Source organism: Phalacrocorax carbo, chromosome 2 (assembly GCF_963921805.1).
Source record: "Phalacrocorax carbo chromosome 2, bPhaCar2.1, whole genome shotgun sequence".
Lineage (NCBI taxonomy): Eukaryota > Metazoa > Chordata > Aves > Suliformes > Phalacrocoracidae > Phalacrocorax > Phalacrocorax carbo.
Window position 1 is genome coordinate 40,100,343 of NC_087514.1, and position 21,846 is coordinate 40,122,188.

General features: G+C 40.6%; 1 protein-coding gene across 1 annotated transcript in view; it reads right to left on the reverse strand.

Annotated features, from left to right (window-relative positions):
• Window positions 1–11,859: 11,859 nt before the first annotated feature.
• NKAIN3 (sodium/potassium transporting ATPase interacting 3) overlaps window positions 11,860–21,846 on the reverse strand; it is a 376,936-nt gene continuing 366,949 nt past the window's right edge. The window contains exons 6-7 of the mRNA XM_064442644.1: window positions 17,693–17,776; window positions 11,860–13,970 (exon numbers count right to left, since the gene is read on the reverse strand). Of these exons, the coding sequence (XP_064298714.1) occupies window positions 13,957–13,970; window positions 17,693–17,776 (98 nt within the window). The 3' untranslated portion in view covers window positions 11,860–13,956. The remainder of the gene's footprint in view (window positions 13,971–17,692; window positions 17,777–21,846) is intronic.

The window sequence follows — 21,846 nt, forward strand, 5'->3', positions numbered from 1 at the left end:
ATTTTTCTTATGGACTTCACTGCAGCCTCTAAATCACTACCACACATCATTTTTATTCCTTTAGCACAGCTAATCTCCTACTAAACTTGCCATGACTTCATTGCGTGTTTTTTAAATCATGACTATAATATTGAAGAATATAATCCAGACAGATGGATGATTAATTATATGAGAAGTAATTAAAAAGAAACATGATCTCATACTTTCATGAGTAGTAGGATTTCTGGTAGTTGTCTGCATCCTGTAGAACTTATTGATAAATTATAATCTAGATACCAAGACTTCAAACCAGACAAGAAAAATTAGAGAGTTTCATTTATGCAATTTGAAATTAGACTGAAGCACTAAAAAATAGAGGCAATTAAAATTTGGGATGTCTCATCTGCCTGATTAAACATCCAACAAGATGCATGACTGGTACTCCTCTCCAATCTTCATTTATTTGTTTAATATTAAAAAACTCCTCAGATGTATATAAGCCATCTGCTCTTCTCAGATTCACTGAGCCTTGGTATATTATGCATCTGCAAAGCATTTTCATTTGATACCATTAACTATGGAAACTTACTCGTGAACATTTCCACTAGAAAAAGCTGATGCTTTCTAGACATTTCTGGTTATGGCCCAATCTTCTTCCCTCCTTTGTCCGCAACCGTTCTATTTTGATCATTACAACTAAGCTGCAGACTGCTGTGATGTGACAAATAACACTGGCCGAGTGACAACAGCCGGGCTGGGGCCTTCTCAACACGTTTGAGCCACTTAACCTCGTTATTTCCTCAGTGCACTGCAGAAATCTCCACCTGAAGATGGGGCCCTTGCTCAACTGGTGGGCTGTAGAGCAGCCTGGAGCCTAAGGTGTGGTGTGGTGTGGTGAACACCATGGTCTACAGCCCCAGGGTGAGTTTCAGATGGAGGAGGAAGCTGTGTCTACTGACATGGACATCAGGCAGAGCAGGGAGGGACTCACCTGGGCAAGCATCCCAGCTGGCCACCCTGATACCTTCACACCCTGCATCACACTAACATAAGCTGAACTACTCCTTAGCACTGCCCCTTTCCCTCTGCACAGGTGATGAGAGCCCACAGCCCTTCCTGGGCAGAAGCGGGGTTGCAAGGCAATGGGAGAGGAAGCCCAGCCTGGGTGAGCTTCATCCAGACCTGCCATGCAGCTGGTGGGGAGCTGCTGTCCTCTCTCTGCTTCTGTTTGCCTTCCTACCTACTGTGCCTTCTGTCTGCTGGAAGCTATTGTATGTTTGTGTGGTAACAAGCGTGCTGGGATTTGCTGGGACAGCTGCTGTAATACAGCAAACATATGGAAGTGAGAAGGAATACATCAGTGCTGTAAAAGATACTAGCCCTTAGGTCCTGGATGCAAGCTGAAGCAAGACATTGCAGTTGGTTAACACTGTGGGTTACTTCAGGCATTGGACTTCCCAGCTGACTCTTGTTTTTCTTGATTTGAGCAAGTACCTGTGGCTTTCAGTCATCTGCCTGCCTGCCAGCTGCAGCATCTGAAAGTTGGAAATCCTTAGAGGTGATTTCTTCTCAGCCTTATGGATCAGGACAGGGATGAAATGGCAGTGCTCAGTGGGTAGCTATCGTTTGGCCACCAGTGCTGATAATCTGCCTCCACCAGCAAAAAGCCAGGAGGAGGCCATGCCTGAGGGGAGTAGTCCCTCTGCTGCAGGGAGCCCATGACATAGCACCAGTTCTGTGGGTCTCTTCAAGATCCTAGAGGGAAAAAGTTGTGGGGGGGATGTACCACTCTGACGAGTGAGGCACTAATTCACTGTACCAGGCCCCATCACACTGTAGAAATGGCTTTCTGTGAAGAAAGGTGGTAGCTGATCCTACGCCTGTGCAGGTGGCACTGCATGGCTTCCTCCCCCTGCATCAGTCAGCCCACTTAGCTGCACGGAGGGGAACTCGTTGGTGCCACACAGCAAAGATTTCATCTCTCTCAGGAAAAGGTGAGATTGAAGTGTGCAACTTCTCAGTTGTGAAGCATGCAACCAATTTTCAGGTCAATCCCAATATGACTGTGTCAGATTTCCTGGCTGTTTTTAAACTGCTTTAAGTATTCAGGAGCACTTTTGACTACAGTGAGTACGAATAAATTTCTGCTTGAGTCTCTTAACCTATTCTACGGAGGGTGGTGGGTTGGTTTGTTTGGGTTTTTTTTTTAATGTTTCTCACTTTTCCCCTGAGGGAAAAGATAGAGATAAAACCCAGTCCTGTGAATGACAACATGTTATTTTTACTTCCTGAACTCAGCTATGCTTAATTAGTTTATCCAGCTGAAAATGAAAAAGGAAACCCCATGCCCTACAGTAATACGTGTTCATGTATAGCTCTTAAAAACTTAAGTCCTTTAATTTGTTTGTAAAGAACATCCATTAAAGTTGTGTGTGAAGAAAGTGGCACAATCCGTTACACAAAATCCTCATACTTAAAAAAAAGGTCAAATACTTTCTTCTTTTTATTAAAAGTGGGCAACCTCACCGTCAAACTGCACACCCCCATGGCATGCCTTAGCAAAAGCTATCAGAAAATTGAATGTAATGGAAGAATCTCACCCTCCCTGTTGGTTTCCTGCATAGCTCTTTCTCTTCTCTTGTGTTTACTCCTCGCACAGCTCATGGAGTTAATCTCTCCAAGACTGGCATCTTTTACTAAATTACCTTTTCCCTCCGAATATGGAATATTCCCTTTCTTATGTTTTCTTCTTTGATGCACCTTTCAAAATCCTTGTCTTTTGCACTATTTTCCATGATATGTGTCACATGCCATATCATTCCCTACTTTTTGTCCTTACCTTGGTTTTCCTTAACAGAGGCAGATCTTTTATAACCCTTCAGTTACATGGCATGATTCAGAGGACTGTTTTGGCATTGCCTTCCCTATTCCTTTTCTTTGAAAATGTACCCATGCTCAGAGTTTCTTCATGCCTCACCTCACACATCGTTTTATCCCCGCAAAGTCCATGTTCATGAAGTGAACAAAATACAGTGCTCAAGAGAAGGCAAGGGAGACCTTACAGCCTGAGATTTCCGCCCACCCTGAGCTCAAGTGTAGCCAAAATTCAGCCCCTACTCCATACAGAGATTTTTTTTCCTCACATCCTGGCCATGCAGGCTGAAGGAAGAGGAACCCTGGGGATGTTGTGAGCCTCCTGCCCCTGCCCTGGGTTCTGGTGTTGAAGATGGTATGTGCACTGGGCACTGAAGCTTTACAAAGTGGTTGGTGGTACCACGGCCATGCCCACCCCTATGTGTACATATGTGACATACAGCGTATTCAGCAACTTGGGGAGAGCCATCACTGTGGTTACATCAGTACAGAAGTGGGGCCAGGGCTTGTGCTCTAACTTTTTGCTCAAGGGGCCCTGTGCAGCTCATTCACATGCTGCTAAACCCCAAAGCAGGGTGTACCCATCCATACTGACTGTGGGGGACAGTTCCCGGCCCATGTTTTCTCCCAGTCCAGGCCAGCCTTGCTGGGACTTTGAGCTAGCCTTGGTAAGCGTTAGTGACAATGCCACAGCAGCGGTGGTCAAGGGTCGGTGCTTGAGGCCCCGTCCTACATCAGTGTACTAGGCAATACAAAGCCTGAGTAGCTGCTATGCTGTGACCTTTACGAACAACAGCTGCGGGCAGACCCTGGGCCTCCTCTTGCCAGACTATGCTTGGGGGGATGGACAGCAAAGGAGGAGGAGTTCAGCACCATCACAGGTTTCCTTTCTGAAGGAGGTACAAGCCTTGCTCCTTTGTCTTTGCGACTCCCTGGTAATTCCCATCTGAAATCAATGGAAATGGAATCTTAAAAGGAGACCTGGGAGCAACTAATATGGCTGCCATATATCCTGCTTTGTGGTCAGCAGCTCCACTAAATAAAATAAGTCAACTCTGAGTAAAATCCTGTTTCTGTGGGCAAGTGCTACACAGCTATTGCTATTCTCATTTCACAGAGGAGTGTAGTACCAAGAGATTAAATATTACAGCCCAAGTCCCATGGTGGGACACCATGTCACAGCCACAATGCAATCTGGGCCATTAGGGCTAGTGAGGTCTCACTAGCAGGCAGTGTTTCTTCTTCAGAGAAACCCCAGAGTGTCTTCTGTTTCCTTAAAGTTTCTGCAACAAACACAGCTAGCAGAGTGCCTTGCAATTTCCGAGGGCAAAGGGGAAAGGGCTGCATTTTCTTTTCTGTTTTCTGGTAAGTCTTGGACCTCAGAGTAATAGCCGTGTTAAAGTGAAGTAATTAGCCACACCTAGTAAGGAGGCCGCGTCTTCATTCTTCTCCAGGAGGACAAAGACATATCTACACACCATTAATTACTAACGCTTTGGCCCAATGAGGTTTTCATCAGTCATTTTAAATGTCATTATAGAGGATGCGAGTGTTTTCAGAAGATAGCTTTTGGAGTGTATATTCCAGCCAACTCCAGGAAGTCATCTATATGTAATTTGGAAGCAGAAACTCTATTTATTAAGGAGCCCTCACTTCCAACATACTGACTAATATTATGCAAAATCATATGTCGCACAGAGCAGACTGAGAGTCATAATAGTTACACTGGATGAACAGAATGAATCTCAAAAGGTAGGAAGTTGGTCTTGTAATGCATTATTCATGGCTGGCCAAATTAACCCTAGAAACTGGAAGTAGGGGAAGAATGCACAATTTATAGCTTTTTTTATTCCCCAAAGACTCTGACTCCAAAGTGGCATTTGCTCCACACATGATCTTCTGTTTAAGCAATCTCCAGAAAGAGGTTTCAGGGTGATTAGGTATTTCTGCATTGTAGGTTTAAAATCTGGCATAGTTACCAATAAAGGTATTTTGTTTTGCTGTATTAAACAATTGCTTCTGAGCAGGAAATCATGAGTATTTTTTTTCTATTGAGACCGGCATTTTAATTTATTCGCATGGTAAGTCACCCTTTGGGAAATGAACTTTATGGCAAGTCAGAGAAATGAGGACAATCCCTAAATGCCTCAGTAATTTTGTACTGCAGATTACTGCTCCAAGTGCACTCCCATAGCCTTTCTAGACATACAGCCCTGTTTTTTGCAAACAGCTACATTAGTAAGAGAAACAATATTCAAAATGCAAATGGTGCCTGACTTTCACATTCACTTTTACAAAGTTAACCTACACGTCTCTTGCTGAGACATAAACCAAGTAAAGTTACTCTGTCCTCTGTCAGGATGGAAAGCCTGTAGTACCCTTTAGAAGAGGAGTTTTAAACTATCCGTAGTCATTTGTCATGTGTCCTAGATGGGTTATCTGGTTTGTGTGTTAACCAGGTCATAGAAAAAACCTCAGACCTAACTTTTTGATACCTGATTTCCACTTCTCAAGATGGCATGTGTGTGCCTAGGTAATAAATGGTTTTGCTTTAAATATGTTTTTGCTTTATTAGATTCCCTCAGATGCCCAGGAGCTGACCATACTCTGAACTGTCTGAAGCTGAACATGCTTCACTGGAAGATGAGGAAAGTAAAAACGCAGGAGTTGGAAGTACATTTGTTTTACATTCCTCTGGCCTAACTCTGGGTGGGACTGAGATGCCCGAATAAGGAGCTTGATTACCACAAAACCCATATTGGAGTAAGAAAGATACAGCTCCCTTCCTCCCGCTCCTTTGATAATGTCAGCTGACTGGACTCCTAAATTTAGATATTTCATATTAAAATGCCTAAACTTAAGTGAGCTTAATCCATTTCTACTCATACATGAACCATCTGAGTCCAACCCATGGTTTTTAATGAACATTTTCTCCAAAATTACTTTAGTATAGCTGATGCTTGAGGCATCACCTAACTGGCTATACACTCCAGGTCTCATCTATTCACCCAGCTTCCATTTTTATATTCCATTGTATAATTTTATTCTAATGTAAAAATGTAATCCAGTCTTTGCTAGTGTATCTTATGAACTCCTGACTCAAGTGAAAATCATATTCTGCTGAGGTGTTGGATTTTATTTTTTTTTTAACCTTTTAAATTCTGGGTGACTGTAATATCCAAGTCTGATAACTAACTGTCTACCATACACATCCAGGAAATTCTATGCCAGTTATCCAATAGGAAGTCAAAAATATTCTTGTTACTGAAGTGAGAGGAGCAAAGAGATGATACTTCCTGGAGTGGATAACACTGTGTGCTTCCAGCTAATGGCAACCTACTGAAAAAGTTAAACATGGGAATGTAGCACCACAGGAAAAGTTGTTTATGGTACAATACCAGGTCAGATTTGGATTGCATATTATGTTAGCAACATATTTGCAGTACAGCAAATTCAACTGTTTAACTGTCCTTTGTCCTTATATATAATCCACAGATTTTACCTTAGCACTCTGCAGTGACTGAACTCAGTGGGACTTGTGATGTTTCAGCAATATGTACCAATAAATGAGATGTGCTACTCTCTTTCCTTTGCTCTATTTTTGAAACAGCACTCTTAAGAGTGTGGTATTTCTGCCACTAACCATGAGGTGGCATAATGTGCACACCAGAACAGCAGTCAAACCTTTCCTTTAATATTCCTTTGTACATCACATTCCTTGGCATTTTACATTTTAATGGTGAAAGACAGGCTGTAAAACTAGGTGAGCTTTTAGAAATCCCACACTATTAAAAAAAAAAAGACAAAGATACATATTTGTGTGCATGTACATTGTGGTGTTTTTCAGTTTAGTAAAAAATAATTTTGAGCATACTACTACATGATGATGTTAAAAATAAAATAACTTTTTTTTTTTTTAGTTTGCCTTCTACTATCTATCCAGTTTTGCTTTTAGCATTCTGCCTTTTGTAAGTCTGACTTATTCTTTTTCCCAACTCTGTCTTCCTTCACAGGGCTAGCCTCTCCAGGCTTGTTTTGCCTTTCAAGTTATTGTAATGTGAAATAGATTTAATGGGTTAAGAATAGCCATAAGTTTAGTTTCTTACTAACTGGACAGATTAACAGGAGTGTCTTTCAAATCAAATACATATTACACACCCATTAACTACACATCTGAGTCTAATACTTCCTCAAATACACTGCTTACCTTAACAAGGTGGAGTCTTAATTTGGACAAAAACATCTTTATCAGAGTGCATGAATTTAATAGTTCATCATTAAAAGCACATCAGAAATGCATTTGTTGAGCACAGCTTTTTGTATTTGCTTGCTTGAGGACAAAAGACCAAAGACCCTCTAATCCTAAATAAAATCCAGCATGAAAAGACTTCTTGCAGAGTTGGAAAACTCCCTGGCAAGTCATAAATCAGCAATTGAACTATATGCCATGGGCCTTGCTTCCCTAGTAAACACAATCTCTATTACAGCTGTCTCATTTTGATCACTGGAGCACCTTACAGTAAAGGGGTGCAAAAGGGAAGTTATTTTAAGCTATCAGTGGAGGATACTTTATATAGGAAAAATCCTGATCCTCCCCCTCCCAGCCCACAGAGAGACGAGTGGAAGGATGGAAGAGACAGGGCCAGGACAAAGGTGTCATGTGAGCCTTTCTTGGGGGCAAAGGGAGTGGGCTATTCATCCAGGGCAGGTGAGCTGAGAGCTGCAGGTGATGGCCAGGCTGGCAGGACCCTGCCTGTACCAATGGGGACCCCGTCATCTTGTCCCCAATGAGAAGAGCAGCCACCGTCCAGAGATCACCATCAAAGGTGTCAGTGATGAGGCAGGTCTGAGGTGGAGCCAGGAAGCAACACTGGGGAGTTGGGGTCAGGGAGGTCCCTGGTCAGGCACAGGCATGGCCACAGCACAGCTCAGGTGAGGACCACCGCCCAAGGCTTGGGTTTAAATGGGTTTCCTCCAGAGCTGCCAGCCAATGCTGGCACAGGACAGGTCTTGGGGGTACTCCCATGAGCAGGGAATGGTCTCCATAGGCATTGTTTTGGTCTCCAAACACTCCAAGGAACACTCCTTACTGCAGTCTAGATACAGCCCCTCATCTAAACTTTCAGGCAAACAGACTTATTTGAATTGTAGGGCCTTTAGAAACCAAAACATGACTGTGAATATGTATGTGTAAGAGTGGCATAGAAGGTTACTGCTTATCACACGCCTGAGGATCTGGCTGCAACCTATAAGCCAGGCAGCTTTATTCACTAAGAAAAACAACACAGTGCAGTGTGGATTATTAATATAAAACCAAGGTTGCTTAAACAAGTTTTTGGCTTTCATTTGCCCCAGCACTTGGGACTCTCTATCAGCTTGCTACGCTGGTTCTGGCTACACAGATGACGCAGAAGTTCACCATAGCAGCATTTTATTGAATAGCATGGACCAATGTGGGGAACTGACTTGTTTGCTCATGTGTGATGCAGTTCTCATTCCAAATATGTCATATGCTAGGAAATGCTGTAACCCTTCCTTGTAGGTGATGCTCTGCTAATTAGGCAGGTACGCAATGTTGTGGGAAAAGAGAAATTAGATTACTCGTGGAGTCACATTCAGCCAATTTATAATTCAGCTTCAGCAAGTCTGCTTTGCACTGACTTGCAGGAGTGTGTTGAAAGCATGGTTGCATGTGGCTGGTGTGAAATAAATAGGAAATGGACAGAAAGCTTAAAGAAGTGATATTGGGTCCCAGGGGGACAAGCAGAACAAGGAGCATCTTTTTTGCCTTCCCAGTATTATTCATGCATGGCTGCTGTTTACTGAGATTATCTTTAGAGTGTGTTGCTGGTTTTGAGAGGCACTAGACCATGCAAGAGCAGCTATTTGACTGACCAGCCGGTCTGTATGCAGAGGCAGGAATTAAATCCAGTTTAATGTGTTTAAAATCAAATAGAAACATTTGAACTATGACTTGTATGAAAGAAATGGAAATTACGGCAAGAAACCATCACTTTTCAGCAGGTGCCTATCAACACAGCTCATCTTGTATGTAAGCATTACATATGCTTACCAGCAAGCTGTACAGGATAGATCTGTGTCCTTAGCTGCTAAATAATTATTTGGGGTCCTGAACAACCTAGTGCCGCCTTACAGTAAAGCAGAGTGCTACTGGTACTCCTGGGTGGTCAGGGCTGCTCTGACATGCTGCGAGCACACCACCAGCATGCAATGCAGACATACCTCTAAGGGGCAAACACTGCAGCAGTCATCTTGATATGAAATATCTTCTTTATGTGCCCATTTTCACAGATCTGAATTCCCTGATTGTCCATAATGCATATATTAGCCAGCTCATGAACCCTCTGCAAATTAATGATTCTTTCAGGCTGGTCCCCAGTTGTAGTTGCAGGAATAGTCAGCTCCCTGAACAGAGAGGAGAGAGACACCACTTCTTTAAGTCTGCATTGATGAGGGCATCCTACACCCATCAAACCTCTGACATGACCTCAGGGTCCAACCCAGCCACCCTGCTGTAAAAGTGCTATTCTGGCAGGCACCGATATGGCCCCATCGCTATGTTGGGCACTAAAGAAGAGGTTTCTGTCAAAACACTCAGCATAGTGGGTAAGAGCTAAATTCATTTGTGAAAAACGTCCTGCTTACGTTGGAGCTTTACATGGAAGGAACATTTTCCCAATTTGAAAAGAAACTTCTTCAGTGTATAAAGGAGCTCCCAGGTTGTAATTTGTTATAATTAAACTAGATGAGGCTGATACTGGAAGGAGGCAGGCCAATTAGTTTGGGACGTCAATTTTTGTTTGCCACTGTCAAAGTCTGTTAAAGGAACTTGATAGATTGCTGGGTTGGTTTTTTCAACCAGATAATCCCAATGCGAAAGACAGGCAGGCAGCTGGGTGCAGAGAAGAACACCGCAGTTGGCGTTGAAAAGAGGCTGCACCTGCCAATATGGCACTCGGAGGTGACAACGGTGTTGCAACCCCTGAGCTGTGGACAACTCGATGGAGAGGTGAAACTCAAGATCCAAACATGGAGTGGATCCCTGCACAGCAGCTGCAAACAAAGACAGCCTACGCTCAAAGGTGTTTGAAAGAAACAAGCCACCAGCTGCTTGGGCTAAAATCTGCCATTTCTGGGGCAGGACTACAGGCTTTTGAGTGGTTCAATTATGTGCTCTCAGGTTTTAAACAAGAAAAGGTAGTCTTGATGCATGCTAATGAGCAACCATACCCCTAGCTTCAAACTATAATATCCTTATTAATATATGGTAAATACCATCTTAATACCATCTTCTGCACAAGTCAAAGCAAGCAGGTGTTAAATAAAACCAGGCATCATTCCCAGGGTTTTAACTGGTAAAGCCCTATTGAAATTTATTTATAGTAGATAGTGTCATATCCTAGCACTAAAAAAAACCTTCAGCAAATCCAGGCTATGAACTGTTTCATTTTAGACAGCTCCTTCAGATCATAACAGAACTTCAAAAAATTTATTTCAAATTTTTTGTAGAAAATCTCTACGGATAGGAAAGAGCTGGGGACACCAGCCCAACAAATAATTCCTCCAGCAGCTCCAGCAATCGTAATATATAATCACTATGTCACTGTACCAGGCAAAAATCTGTTCATTTCTTGACACAGTTCCTCTTTTCAGATCCTGAAGACATCAGCTCCTCTTTTACAAAACCTAGGTACCTGGCTCAGCCCTTAGTGAAAATGTAGCGCCTTATTTCTGCAGTCTCATCTCATTTTGCTATCAGTTAAAGTACCATTGCAAATCTGATTCTCTATAAAACTGGAATTAAGCAGAAACTTGGGGAAAGGAAAGAAGTCTGAAAGTTTGAAGGCCAGATTTTCAGCTGTTCTAAGTTATTACAGTATGACTTATTAATGCCACTAGAACAGTTTTTTACCAACTGATAATCTGTCCTGAGGTTTTAAGATTTTGAGCAAGTTCTGTTTTACAGTACAAACCTAGTCATTTCCTGAAATTGCATGTTAGGGTTAAGCTTAAGAAAACTATCCAAGGTTTTTTAGAAAGCCAACACTTATTTCCTATACAGCTGGCTGATCTGGGACTCACCTAATACTTTACCGAAAGTATGCATTGGAAAAATTAAAGGAATTATTGCTCAAGGCTTCCTATGTTCTACTGTATTGGAGGACACACCAATTAGCATTCAAATCCATTTATTATTCTCAAGATTTTTGTCCCCAACACGTACAGATTGATTGGTGCTATTTTTTGCGTCTCAATTTAGAAAAGAGCGACAGTTTCCCTCAGCATTGCAGCGTGCGTTTTGGCTTGTTCTAATGAAGACAAATTCCTCTCAATCAGGATCGTTCTGTTCATTAACTGGGACAGATGGCAGACTTGCTGTATTGGTAATGATTCTGAGATTTTAAGTGTATTTGGGATATACTGGTTTGTGTTCCCCTGCTAAAAAGTGATCAATATTTCAGATGGAAGAGAAGTCAGGTTCTGTCTTTGCAGAATTTTTGTGGTGTGTACACAGCTCTTCATTAGCAAGCCAAACACCTGAAGGACCCCCAGAAAGGCAGGGTTTAGACACATTCAGACAAATTTGTAAGACATGGTCCAGCAGACGTGTCTGTCTTGGTAGAAAATTAAATGCAGTCTTCCAAAGCTCTGCCAGAACAGAGTGTGAATCTGTGCAACCACAGTAGCACTCCTTCCCTTTCCTCCCACCTGGTCCTGAGGGTAACACCGGCTTCAGTTGGAGGCCTTTAATCTACCAGCCCATAATAATTAATACAAGGAAATTAATGCTGAAATGTAAAGCCCAAATGGGGACAGCATTCGTCATAGGAATCATCATGCTAGATGCCCACATCCTGGGCACTCTCTGTAATGGAGAAAGTTGAAGCAAGGCAGCGTCTGGAAACAGACACTGAATGGTGCTCAGATATCCCCGTCTCTGAAGTTCTGGAGCCATCACAAGCGCAGAAGGCTGCAGGCACTGGCTAGGTAGACATCATCACTGTTTAAAACATCATATAAAGAAACAAAATAATCTGTCATGCTAAGAAGTAAAATATTACAGAAGTAGATAAAAATGTTTTCACGTTATTAAAATATTACAACTATAAAGCAATTCACACTGTATATTTTCCATGATACCTCAACAATGATATTATTCATATTAGTTTTATGACAAGCTACCTGTTTTTTAGTGCTAAGGTGAGGTCTTCAAGATGGGACAAACCTGGTACTTTGCAGTATTATAGAATATAGGTGGAAGGTGTGTATGAGGGAACACACAAATTCATGAGGACAGATGGCATTACCTTCATACAAAGCATCCCTCTTTTTGGCACCATCTGACTTTCCACAAAAAGACATCTGAGGTATATCCAGTCCTAGGAATACTAAGAAAGGGGTTTATTCAGTTGTTGTTTCTGTTGATTCTGTCTTAACACTTACTTCATACTTGGTTTCAGGGAAAGCTAACATGTTCAGGTTATGTTTTCTCCAAAAACAGTGAGCTCTCTGATTTAACTAGCTGGGAATAGGTGGATGCACCACTAGAGCCTTGTCACCTAAGAATGATAGCCTCTACCCCCATTGTATGTATTAGCATCCCTACTAGGTTTGTATTGATAAGACAAATAGACTTCAGAAGGGACATAATCAAGACAAACTTTCTTCTAGCTCTAATCTTCTCAGACTTGAAAGTACAGGGGAGGCATGCTTTAAGAGAAGGCTGCAAATTTAGGACCTGAATGCTGTTGGACCAGAAATTACCAGCTGAAGACTGAAGGATATTTATAAAGGAACTTAGTGGACCTATATTCAATTTCTGGTGGAGAGGTGGAGATACATATATCAGACGGAATGTCCTTCCTGACAGTCCCACCAAAGAAACTGTAAAAAGAGAAAGGGCAAAAACGGAAAGAGCTCCAAAACCTTGATGAAGTATCTGTTGAATGCTGAGGCACGCAGGCTCTGCGGAGAGACGTAACTCTCTGGGGCATACAACTGTGCACAGCACTTTATATAGTAATTAAGAAGAAAGAAACACAGTGTCCTGTTAAAAAGACTGCCAGTTCCCCAGAGAAATAGCTTTTGTGTATCACTTTATGCTAGTGGTGACGGAATAGAAAACAAAATACCACAGAGTTACATACGTGTTCTTTGTCTAGAAGTATTTACAAATAACTTTACAAGTTTTTACACACATTTGTAGGATCGTTTGTTTACTTTTAAATTAAGAGCAAAATTAGTCCCCGGAGGCTTCTAAGGCTTCAGTCGGTGCCTTGTACCGTACATTCATGCTTGGCTTCTTCCTGGGACAAGGGAGGAAAAAAATTTAAAAATGTGCAAATCACAGACATCTAAAGAACCCTGGATGTAAGAGTTCCTAGAGACCGACATCCACAGAGCGGTCATCCTACTTCTCTTCAAATCAGAGACAGCTACTGGTGGTGGGCTCAGGGCAAAAGAGATTAGGAAGGGAGAAGGAGCCATATATGAATTGCTATAGTTAGATGAGCACATTACCGCTGGAACATCTGGGTAAGAAGAGTCACAGACCGATTCCTACTGCATACAGCAGTTCAGACAATGCAAGGAGTGGGCATTGTGAATTCTAAATACAGCATTGAAATAATCTCTTGTACACTGTTAGGCTTTGACTCCTGCTGCATATTTTGGAGTCAAAATTACTGTTTACTAACACAATCTTGTCCAGGTACAGTATGATTCTATCAGTCAAAAAATACTGACTTTTTTCAGAAAGACACATCCTTCTCCTAGTTTTCACAGGTGGTTTTGTTTTCATGCCTTAACACTAAATGTTGTAAAAATATTGAAATTAAAAAAGAAAAAAATTTACAATTTACAAGTGTCCATATAAGTAAATTATTCAAAAATTCAAGATCATCTACAAGGATCTACGAAATAACAACGCTGATAATGACACTGAGCCTGTGGGAAGAACAAGCCACATGCCGTGAGAAACGGATGGTGGGCTTCTTCCAGAATGATGAGTCACAAGGTTGGTCTTTTCTTCTAAAATCTGTTTCTTCAGCTACAGCAGCAGAAGTCTTGATTCCATGTTCATTACTTACTTCGACCTAAAAAGCAGAATATATGAATTACTTAAAAATGAAAAACTGTTCTGTTTATCTTCTAATTTGTGAGATGCAGTTTCACACCAGCTGACAGATAAGTAACTAATGAACAAGTGGATAAATCACCTCTGGTCACTAATTTCCTCAGGTGTAAGACCACATATAAAGTCAAGAATGAATGGCTGGGTATCACGCATAACACAAAGGCAAAAAACATTTTGGGAAAAATGCCACAGGTGGTGAAATATGTCTGAAGCTCACCTAATAACAGATTCTTTGTAGCATAATATATTTTAACAGTATAAAATGTATGCCCACCAGGTTATAAAATTCGGACATGTCCTCATTACAAACATGTGCATTTGAACTGGACTCACACTATTTGTAGTCCTCACCACAACCACATGCTAGCTGAATCTATATATTCTCACACCTGCCTGTAAACCATGTTCACTTGTGGTATTTTGGAAAATCCATGATGGTGTTTCATAGCGATTTTATGGTGGGTAGAGTCTCAGGAGAACATGCAAACGGGACAGGGTCATACAGACCCACCACAGAGAGGTACCCTTTCCAATGGCAGAGTTTCTCAGACCCTCCATCAGTCCCACAAGCAGATGCTAGCAATGTCACTAGAAATGCTAGGGATATCCCCGATTGGAATTAGGGATTCAGTGCCTGTCCAGACAGGGTTGCCCAAAACTACAGCAGTCCTGGATCAGGCCTACTAATCCAAACAGGAATGGGGCTCGTGTAAACTTTAACTTCTGCAAACCATGAATAATAATAATAATAATGATTAAAAAAACCATGCTAGCCAAATGCTAGCCAAAATGCAACTCTTTTTTTCCTTCTAATCCACATGCTCCTCTCTTTTCCATGTAGCAGTACATGAAGCAATTCTAAATACTACCAAGTGACCTGGCTGTTGATACAGTGCTTGAAACAGATGAAAACATAACAGTCACCTTTCTAGTCTTTCTGCTTTAGTCCCGAAGACAACATGATGATTTTTTTCCACTGCCCCTGTTGTCTCTTGCCTTACACATATCTTAATTGAAACTGCATGGTACAGGGCAAAGATCTTGCTTTTCCTTGTCCAGTGGCCTAATGGAGTTATAGGCAGAACGAGGAGCAAATAGACAAGCTATGATCATTCAGATTTGCATTAAAAAATTGTTCCCTGTAAGAACAAGTTCAAAGTTAACCTCTTCTCAGGGGTGAAAAGGAAAATTTTTAGACTTGCTAATCACTACGGCAGCACTAAGTAGACATTAGGCTGAATATGAGTATTTGATAAAAACAGACTGCCTTCTATGGATGAGGCCAGGGAACCTTGTATTTTCAATGGGCTATTGTTTAGTTAATTTATGAATGAAATAAGGGAAATAAAAGGAGTGAGAAAAAGGGAAGTATAGCTAAGCTTTCGTTTATAAAAAGCATCAAGCTATTTTTCCCATGAGTAAAGTGGTAAGGATGGCAAAAGATCTGTAACCTTTATTAAGGCTTTGAATGTGTTTAACAAGTATTATTCGTGTTCAATTCTAAGAGAAGAGAAATGGAGTTTTTCACAGCCTGGGTACCGGAAGGCACAGTTCTTAGGAATACTATGGATTCTCAGACTGAGAAAAAAAAAAAGCCTATATAATATCTATATAAAGTATATAACTGATACAGATACCAATTAATTTATCAAAAGAAGTCAAGAAGGCTGATGTGCTGCAGAGAGAGAAGCACCTGCAAATTTCTAGCACAATCCACTGACTATTTAAATTGTTCCCAGAAATTTAGCTTTTAATTCAGACTTTGAACACTGATAGCATTTTTCCTCCCTGCTTAGGTAAAGACCCTCTCTGCATCATTCAGTGCATAAAACCAAAACATCAATAAAGACGAAAACACAGTATAATTAATCTTCCAGTTTAAACTTCTAGCAGCCATAATGAGGCCGGAGAGGTTCCTCCCAGCTGTATGTGAACACCTTTACACGGGAAATGGAAAGATACCATTTATTCTCTGGTATTGCAAGCTCACCAACGACCCCCAAATTCTTTGAACTGCTTATCAAAGTCTGCTTAACAAATTGCTTAACAAAATCTGCAATCAAAGAACAAATTCTCAGATTCTGTGACTTTTCTACTGCAAAACAAATGAACAGATTTTGCAGGAACATATTTATGTCTTCTGTGAAAATGTCTTGTCTTCCTCTCCTGTAGTTTGATTAAGTTTGCTAAGAAAGCACTAACATCTATTCACCTAATATTTTAAAATACTTTAAAATTAGCCTCAATGCAGGTTTAAAGATTAACATCTTTTATGGAGAGATGTAAATGTTGTAGCTGTGGCTTTCTTCCCCCCAGATACCAATTTCACTTTTTCAGTCTAGCAGCTTATTCAGAATGGTCAAAACCCCATTTTGCTGTCATCTTTCCCACATAAAATGCAACAAAATTGGCATTTAATGAAATATTACTGAAAATGGAGATTCCAATGTAGTGGGTGTACTTAATGCCACGTCAAACTGTTTATTGTTTCATGTTGTTGTCTCAGTGTGATATTTCTTCCTGTTCTAACATACACTGTCATACTGAGAAAGGGCTTTTCTCCTTTTTGGGCCTTCATAATCCTGCAATATTTACTCTCTAAATTTGACAAAAACTTTGTCTGTGTGCATGTCTACAAACTGAAAGCTGCAGCATGAATAAAATGTATCTAAAAATCATGCAAAAATGAACAGTCACAAGCAAAGTTCAGGTGTCAAGTGCTGACTCAAAACATTTAGTTAGCAATTGTCCACTTTAAATTAAAACTCCCAGCACATGCACACATACATACACCAGGAAAAACCTTCAAACCTATTTTAATTCTTTTAACTGGTAAGTAAAATACAGTAAGTCATTAAACCAGTTTCAGTCAATTAGCTGCACATGGGTTTCCTGTTGCATTTAAGATGCATGAAAGGCCCAAAGGTAAATTTAAAGACGGACAGTATCAGAACAACAACTTACAAGCATCTAAGAAGAATTTCCGAATTAACATCTTCTGATTAACCACTAATACTTTGAATTCTCATCTATTTGAACTTTTCTGTGCTTCTGCCAAAATATACGTATCAGTAATGTCTCCCCATATCTTAATTCATTCCAAATAAAATTAATAGATATGCACCCAAAATTATTCATTAGGTAGCAGAGTAGGAAAAGCCTATGAAAACATGTGATTTTCATGGTGGGAGCAAATAAGTGATGACAAAGAGATAATGAACTTCCAGTGAAACTCTACAGATAGATAAATTTTAAGCTGACTAGGAGTTTTTCAGCAAACATTTTTCTTTCAGCAGCTAGACAAATGTAAAAGGTTTTGCTTTTCCATAAATGGGTTAATCTCATTAAGGTTTATGCAGCAGCAGCAGCCATAAACCAGCTCTTTTCTTGCTAAAAAGTCAGCAGGGAAGCAATTTCATCCTTCACTGCGAGCCTCTCCTTGCATTAAGCCGAGGCACGACATGGCAGACATGGTGATATCTACTAATCCTTGCTTTAGCGGATGTGTCATCAATGACAAAGTGTCCTTACTTGCATGTTTTATGTGGATTAATTTTTAATTAAGTTATAATTAAAATGTAATTAAATTATTAGTAACCTGATGCCAAAATTATTTCAGGAGAAGGTTAGCTTTCAGTCCAGTTAGAAGGATTAATGTGGTCCACAGGACCAGAACCTTACCTACAGGCTTTACAGGCTTTAACTCAACATGTTCCTGGGGGGGCTGTCGGTAGGAGTATGTGTCAAGTCCGCCTATGAAATCAACTGAAAATACAACAGTTCCAGAAATGAACAAATGGAAATGAAAATATGTCAACTGAAAAAGAAATACGGATAAATTATGTTAAAAAAAATAGTAAGCGCATGCACAGGTTTGCATACAAGAACTAAACCAAGCAGGTAAGGATGCTGTGGAAACTGCTTACGGAAGGCTCTGTGCTCTGTCCTCCTTGGGGCCCATGTAGCCCTGTGCCTGGCAAGGCAGGCTAGCAGTCGGCTGACCAGACATGCGCACTCCTGCCCGAGCGCCTGCAAAAGCAGCGTTCACGGCTTTGCAGAGTACGTAAACAGAAACCACTGTGGGGTAATGTAGCTGCTTCTCTTTAGGGCAATCTCAGGACGCGTTTCATAATTCACTTTCAACTCCTTCTGAAGTGTTTAGACATTTAGGCAGCAGAAACAGTTTAGCTCGTGAACCTAATTTCACCTGAACATCTTCTACTCAATTGACTTGCAGGAATTTAACTCACCAACAAAAACCAAAGGTGTGTCCTCTGAGTTAAGAGTAAACGGGTGAGAACTGAATGTGAAAAAGCAGCAGGACCTTCTCTGGATGAACTTGCAGGGAGAGGAAGCCTTTTCAGAAGCCTTCCACTTTCTCTCAAGATTTCTATGTTAGAAATAATGTGGGGTTATATGCTTATGAGAAGTTTTTATTTCCTTCTGTGGTCATGATTTGAAAATAAGACACTTTAGCCTGAGTCTTGTATCTTGTTATTTCTCGTAAGATTTTAAGCAGCTTCAAGAAGCCACACATCCAAGCTATCATAGAAATCATAAAAGCAGGTTCATGGAGAAGGTTATTTCCCTGTTGATTTAGCAGGGCTTTTTGCAGAGCTGACAAATTCACAGTACGTTAGGGTTCTTTGGTTCTTTGGAAAGCAACTGCCTTTGTTTATACACAGGCATATACACAAAGTCCTAAGCAGAATTTAGATCCTCATCGTGTTAACTGCCGTATGAGCACCTAATAAGAAGCAGCCTCTTCCCAGGCAATGTATGCACCAGGCAAACAAAGAAAGAGTGCTCATCCAGGATGAGGGGATGGGGACATAAGGCTTAGAGATTGAAGGGCAGATGAAATGCACACTGAAATCTGTGGAAATGCTCCTTTTGATTTTAGGTGCCTCTCCTCTTGAAACCAGGAAAGAGGTAGCTTGGCTCAAAAACCAAACTTGATGTACGTCAATCATACGGCATCACCTTAGCCACAAGACTGTTTACTTAAAACTGCCTAAGCAGGACATAATGCTGAAGGACGCAAAGCCCAGCCTGAGTGCCAGCCCTAGCCTATCTGCACCTCCTCTTCACACTCTATTTCTTTCATGTTGCAGCCCTCCTTCAGGATGCTGTCACTAAATAAAATAACATACATCAAATTTGACTGAAGCACTAATGGGACCAAACCTTTACAAAGGGACATATTTGCAGATATATTTTTGTCAATTTTTAAAATATCTAGATGTCTGATGTAACTTAGTTATTGATTAATTTTTTAGAATAAATCACGTCCATAGTGATATAATTTTTTTTTTTGTGGTTATATACTTTCAGTTTTCCCTGCATCACCTGCAACTGTAAACAGGGAGAGAATTTAAATAACTAGTTCTTCTACCAACAAACCTTTTGGAGAAGGAAATTAAGTCAGTACGTATTAATGATTGACAACATAGACGTGTCTTTGTCTGACAAAGAAAATATATTTAATAGCACCATCCAACAAGTTTTGAGATGAGTTGCTCAAACCTGTTTAGCTGAGGCTTTCTCTTTGGCAACCCACTATGTGTTATATAGTATTAAAATTGAAGTTTGACTTAAAATTCATATGAAACTAATTCTCAAGCCAAGAAGCTGCTCTATCACACAAGACAATGGAATGTGCCATTTTTCATTACGCACTCTATTTTATGGCTGATAGCTCTTTAATATGAAGATTCATCATCAGTTATTAGAATTGTAAGTTACTTTTAGCTTGAAAAATTCGGTCTGATTTTACCTGATATTTTCACCACTTATATCTAGTAGACTTCCGGGACTAGGACCACAAATGGCCATTAAATATAGAAATTTGAATTTTTATTTTCATTCGATACAAAGACATTACTATGTATGTTTCAGGTCAAACAGACACCTTAGACATACAACTTTGGTCAAATACTTTAAAACTTTACATTGACTGAACTTTTCAGATGCATACATCCCTCTGTTTAACTGGCCCAAACTAAATAGCGGCAACATTTGTAAAGGTTTCATAAGGGGAAAACAGTAGTTTAAAGATGATATAAAAAAATTGATTTTGTTTATTTCTGGCCTGGTTAATGGATTATGGATAATTTCTGCCGTATATTCTTAGGACTAAAATTATTAACTTCATAAAGTTGCGTATGACTGGAAGGAAGTTCAATGAAAATAAAATTCTATACAATTCTATAATTCTATGCATTAAATTTAAAAAACAAAACAAAACACCACAACTTGTCATCAGTCAGGATATTCAATCACTAAGCAAAGAACACCCCACAGAGTCCAATAATTAACTACAGTCATGCAGAGAGAAACTTAAAATCCTAGGGAGAGGATTTTTTAGCACCCCACAGATAATAGCAGGTTACAGCAGAAGCTAGTTATTTTATCTGCAGCTGGCTGCAAAACATGATCCATATTCCCAGGGAACTGCTCTCTCCTTGTGTCACCTCAGTTTTGTGGTCATGCTGGATGCTTAATGACCAGTGTGAAATGTTCCTTTAGAGTTCGCTACCTGCTGGGCTTGGAAGTGCAAATCTGTGCTGGCTGTCCACCACGGGTAGTCCATTAAAATGATGTTCATTCACTCACGGGCCATATCAGAGGAACGGTTGTCATGATCTGCCTGAGTGAGAAAAGTACAATATGCTGCTGGCTGAAGAAGGTGTATCCGCTGTCATCAGTAATTTTGAGGGTTATTCTTTTCTAGACAGATGACACTTAGATTTGCCGTACTACTATTAATCCAGTGCATTTGCCCACATGCCAGTTAACGCTTGCTTTCCTTTGAAGTTAACGCAGAAGAATCGGAGTTCGGAAAAAAATCCTTTCTCCTTTCCCACCTTCTCATCTGGAATTCAGCTTCTTTGGCAATATCCCACTGACCTGCTGGCAGGCCCTGTGCAAACAGCTGCCAGAGCTTGTCAGCCCATAGGTATATTACTAATTTCTCCTTTCGAAGTTGGCAAATTCTAAGCATGTCTAGAGGTGCAGGCTGTGAACAGAGCAGTGATATGCAGATAGCACAATTCTTAGTAAATCCTGCAGCCTCTTGGCCTGTAATAGCTTAGATCCCGTTGATGCTTGCCTCCACTTTTTATAAAAGCCTGCAGACCGATGGCTTGAATGGCTGGCACCTCCAGCTGTCCCCGTTCCAAGCGAGAGGCAGGCTAGCAGCTGTTTGAATGTGTGTTTTTATGTACAGAAGACTTACTTTACTTACAGGGTTCCAAATACTATTTTGCATTGAATTATTTTCCTTGTGCTGAGATTTTTTTGAACGGCATATATTAATGCGATTGCATTCATTAAGAAAAGGTATGTAACTGGGGAGGGTGTAACCAGGTCACATAAGTGACACATAGTAAGAAAAAGAGCCAAAGTTACTATGAAAGAGGAAGCAAAAATGGAGGATTGATGATGTCAATGCTAGAGGCATAAAGTTCAGACTTTGGCCTTTCCAGTGTTTGCACTTGTAGCTTATATAAAGTTTCCAGATAAGCACAATTGTTTTTTTTCCCTAGGATCTCTACTTCTTCAGTTGCCTTCCATTCTCAAGAGATACACTGTTGTTACACCCTCACTGAACCAGCCAGGCTGACCCAGCTATCTGTCTGTAGCCAATACTATCCATTTTTCCCTCTTCATACTAAGTCTGAGCATCGAAGCCTGAAGTCATGTAGCAGAAGAATCACATGTTCCTTTGCAGGATCCCAGGAATAGCTTCTTATGTATGTAGAGGACTAAAGGAGGGAAAATGTGTGCAAGACAATTAAGGGAGAAAAAGAGACATCAGTAATCATATGTGGCAA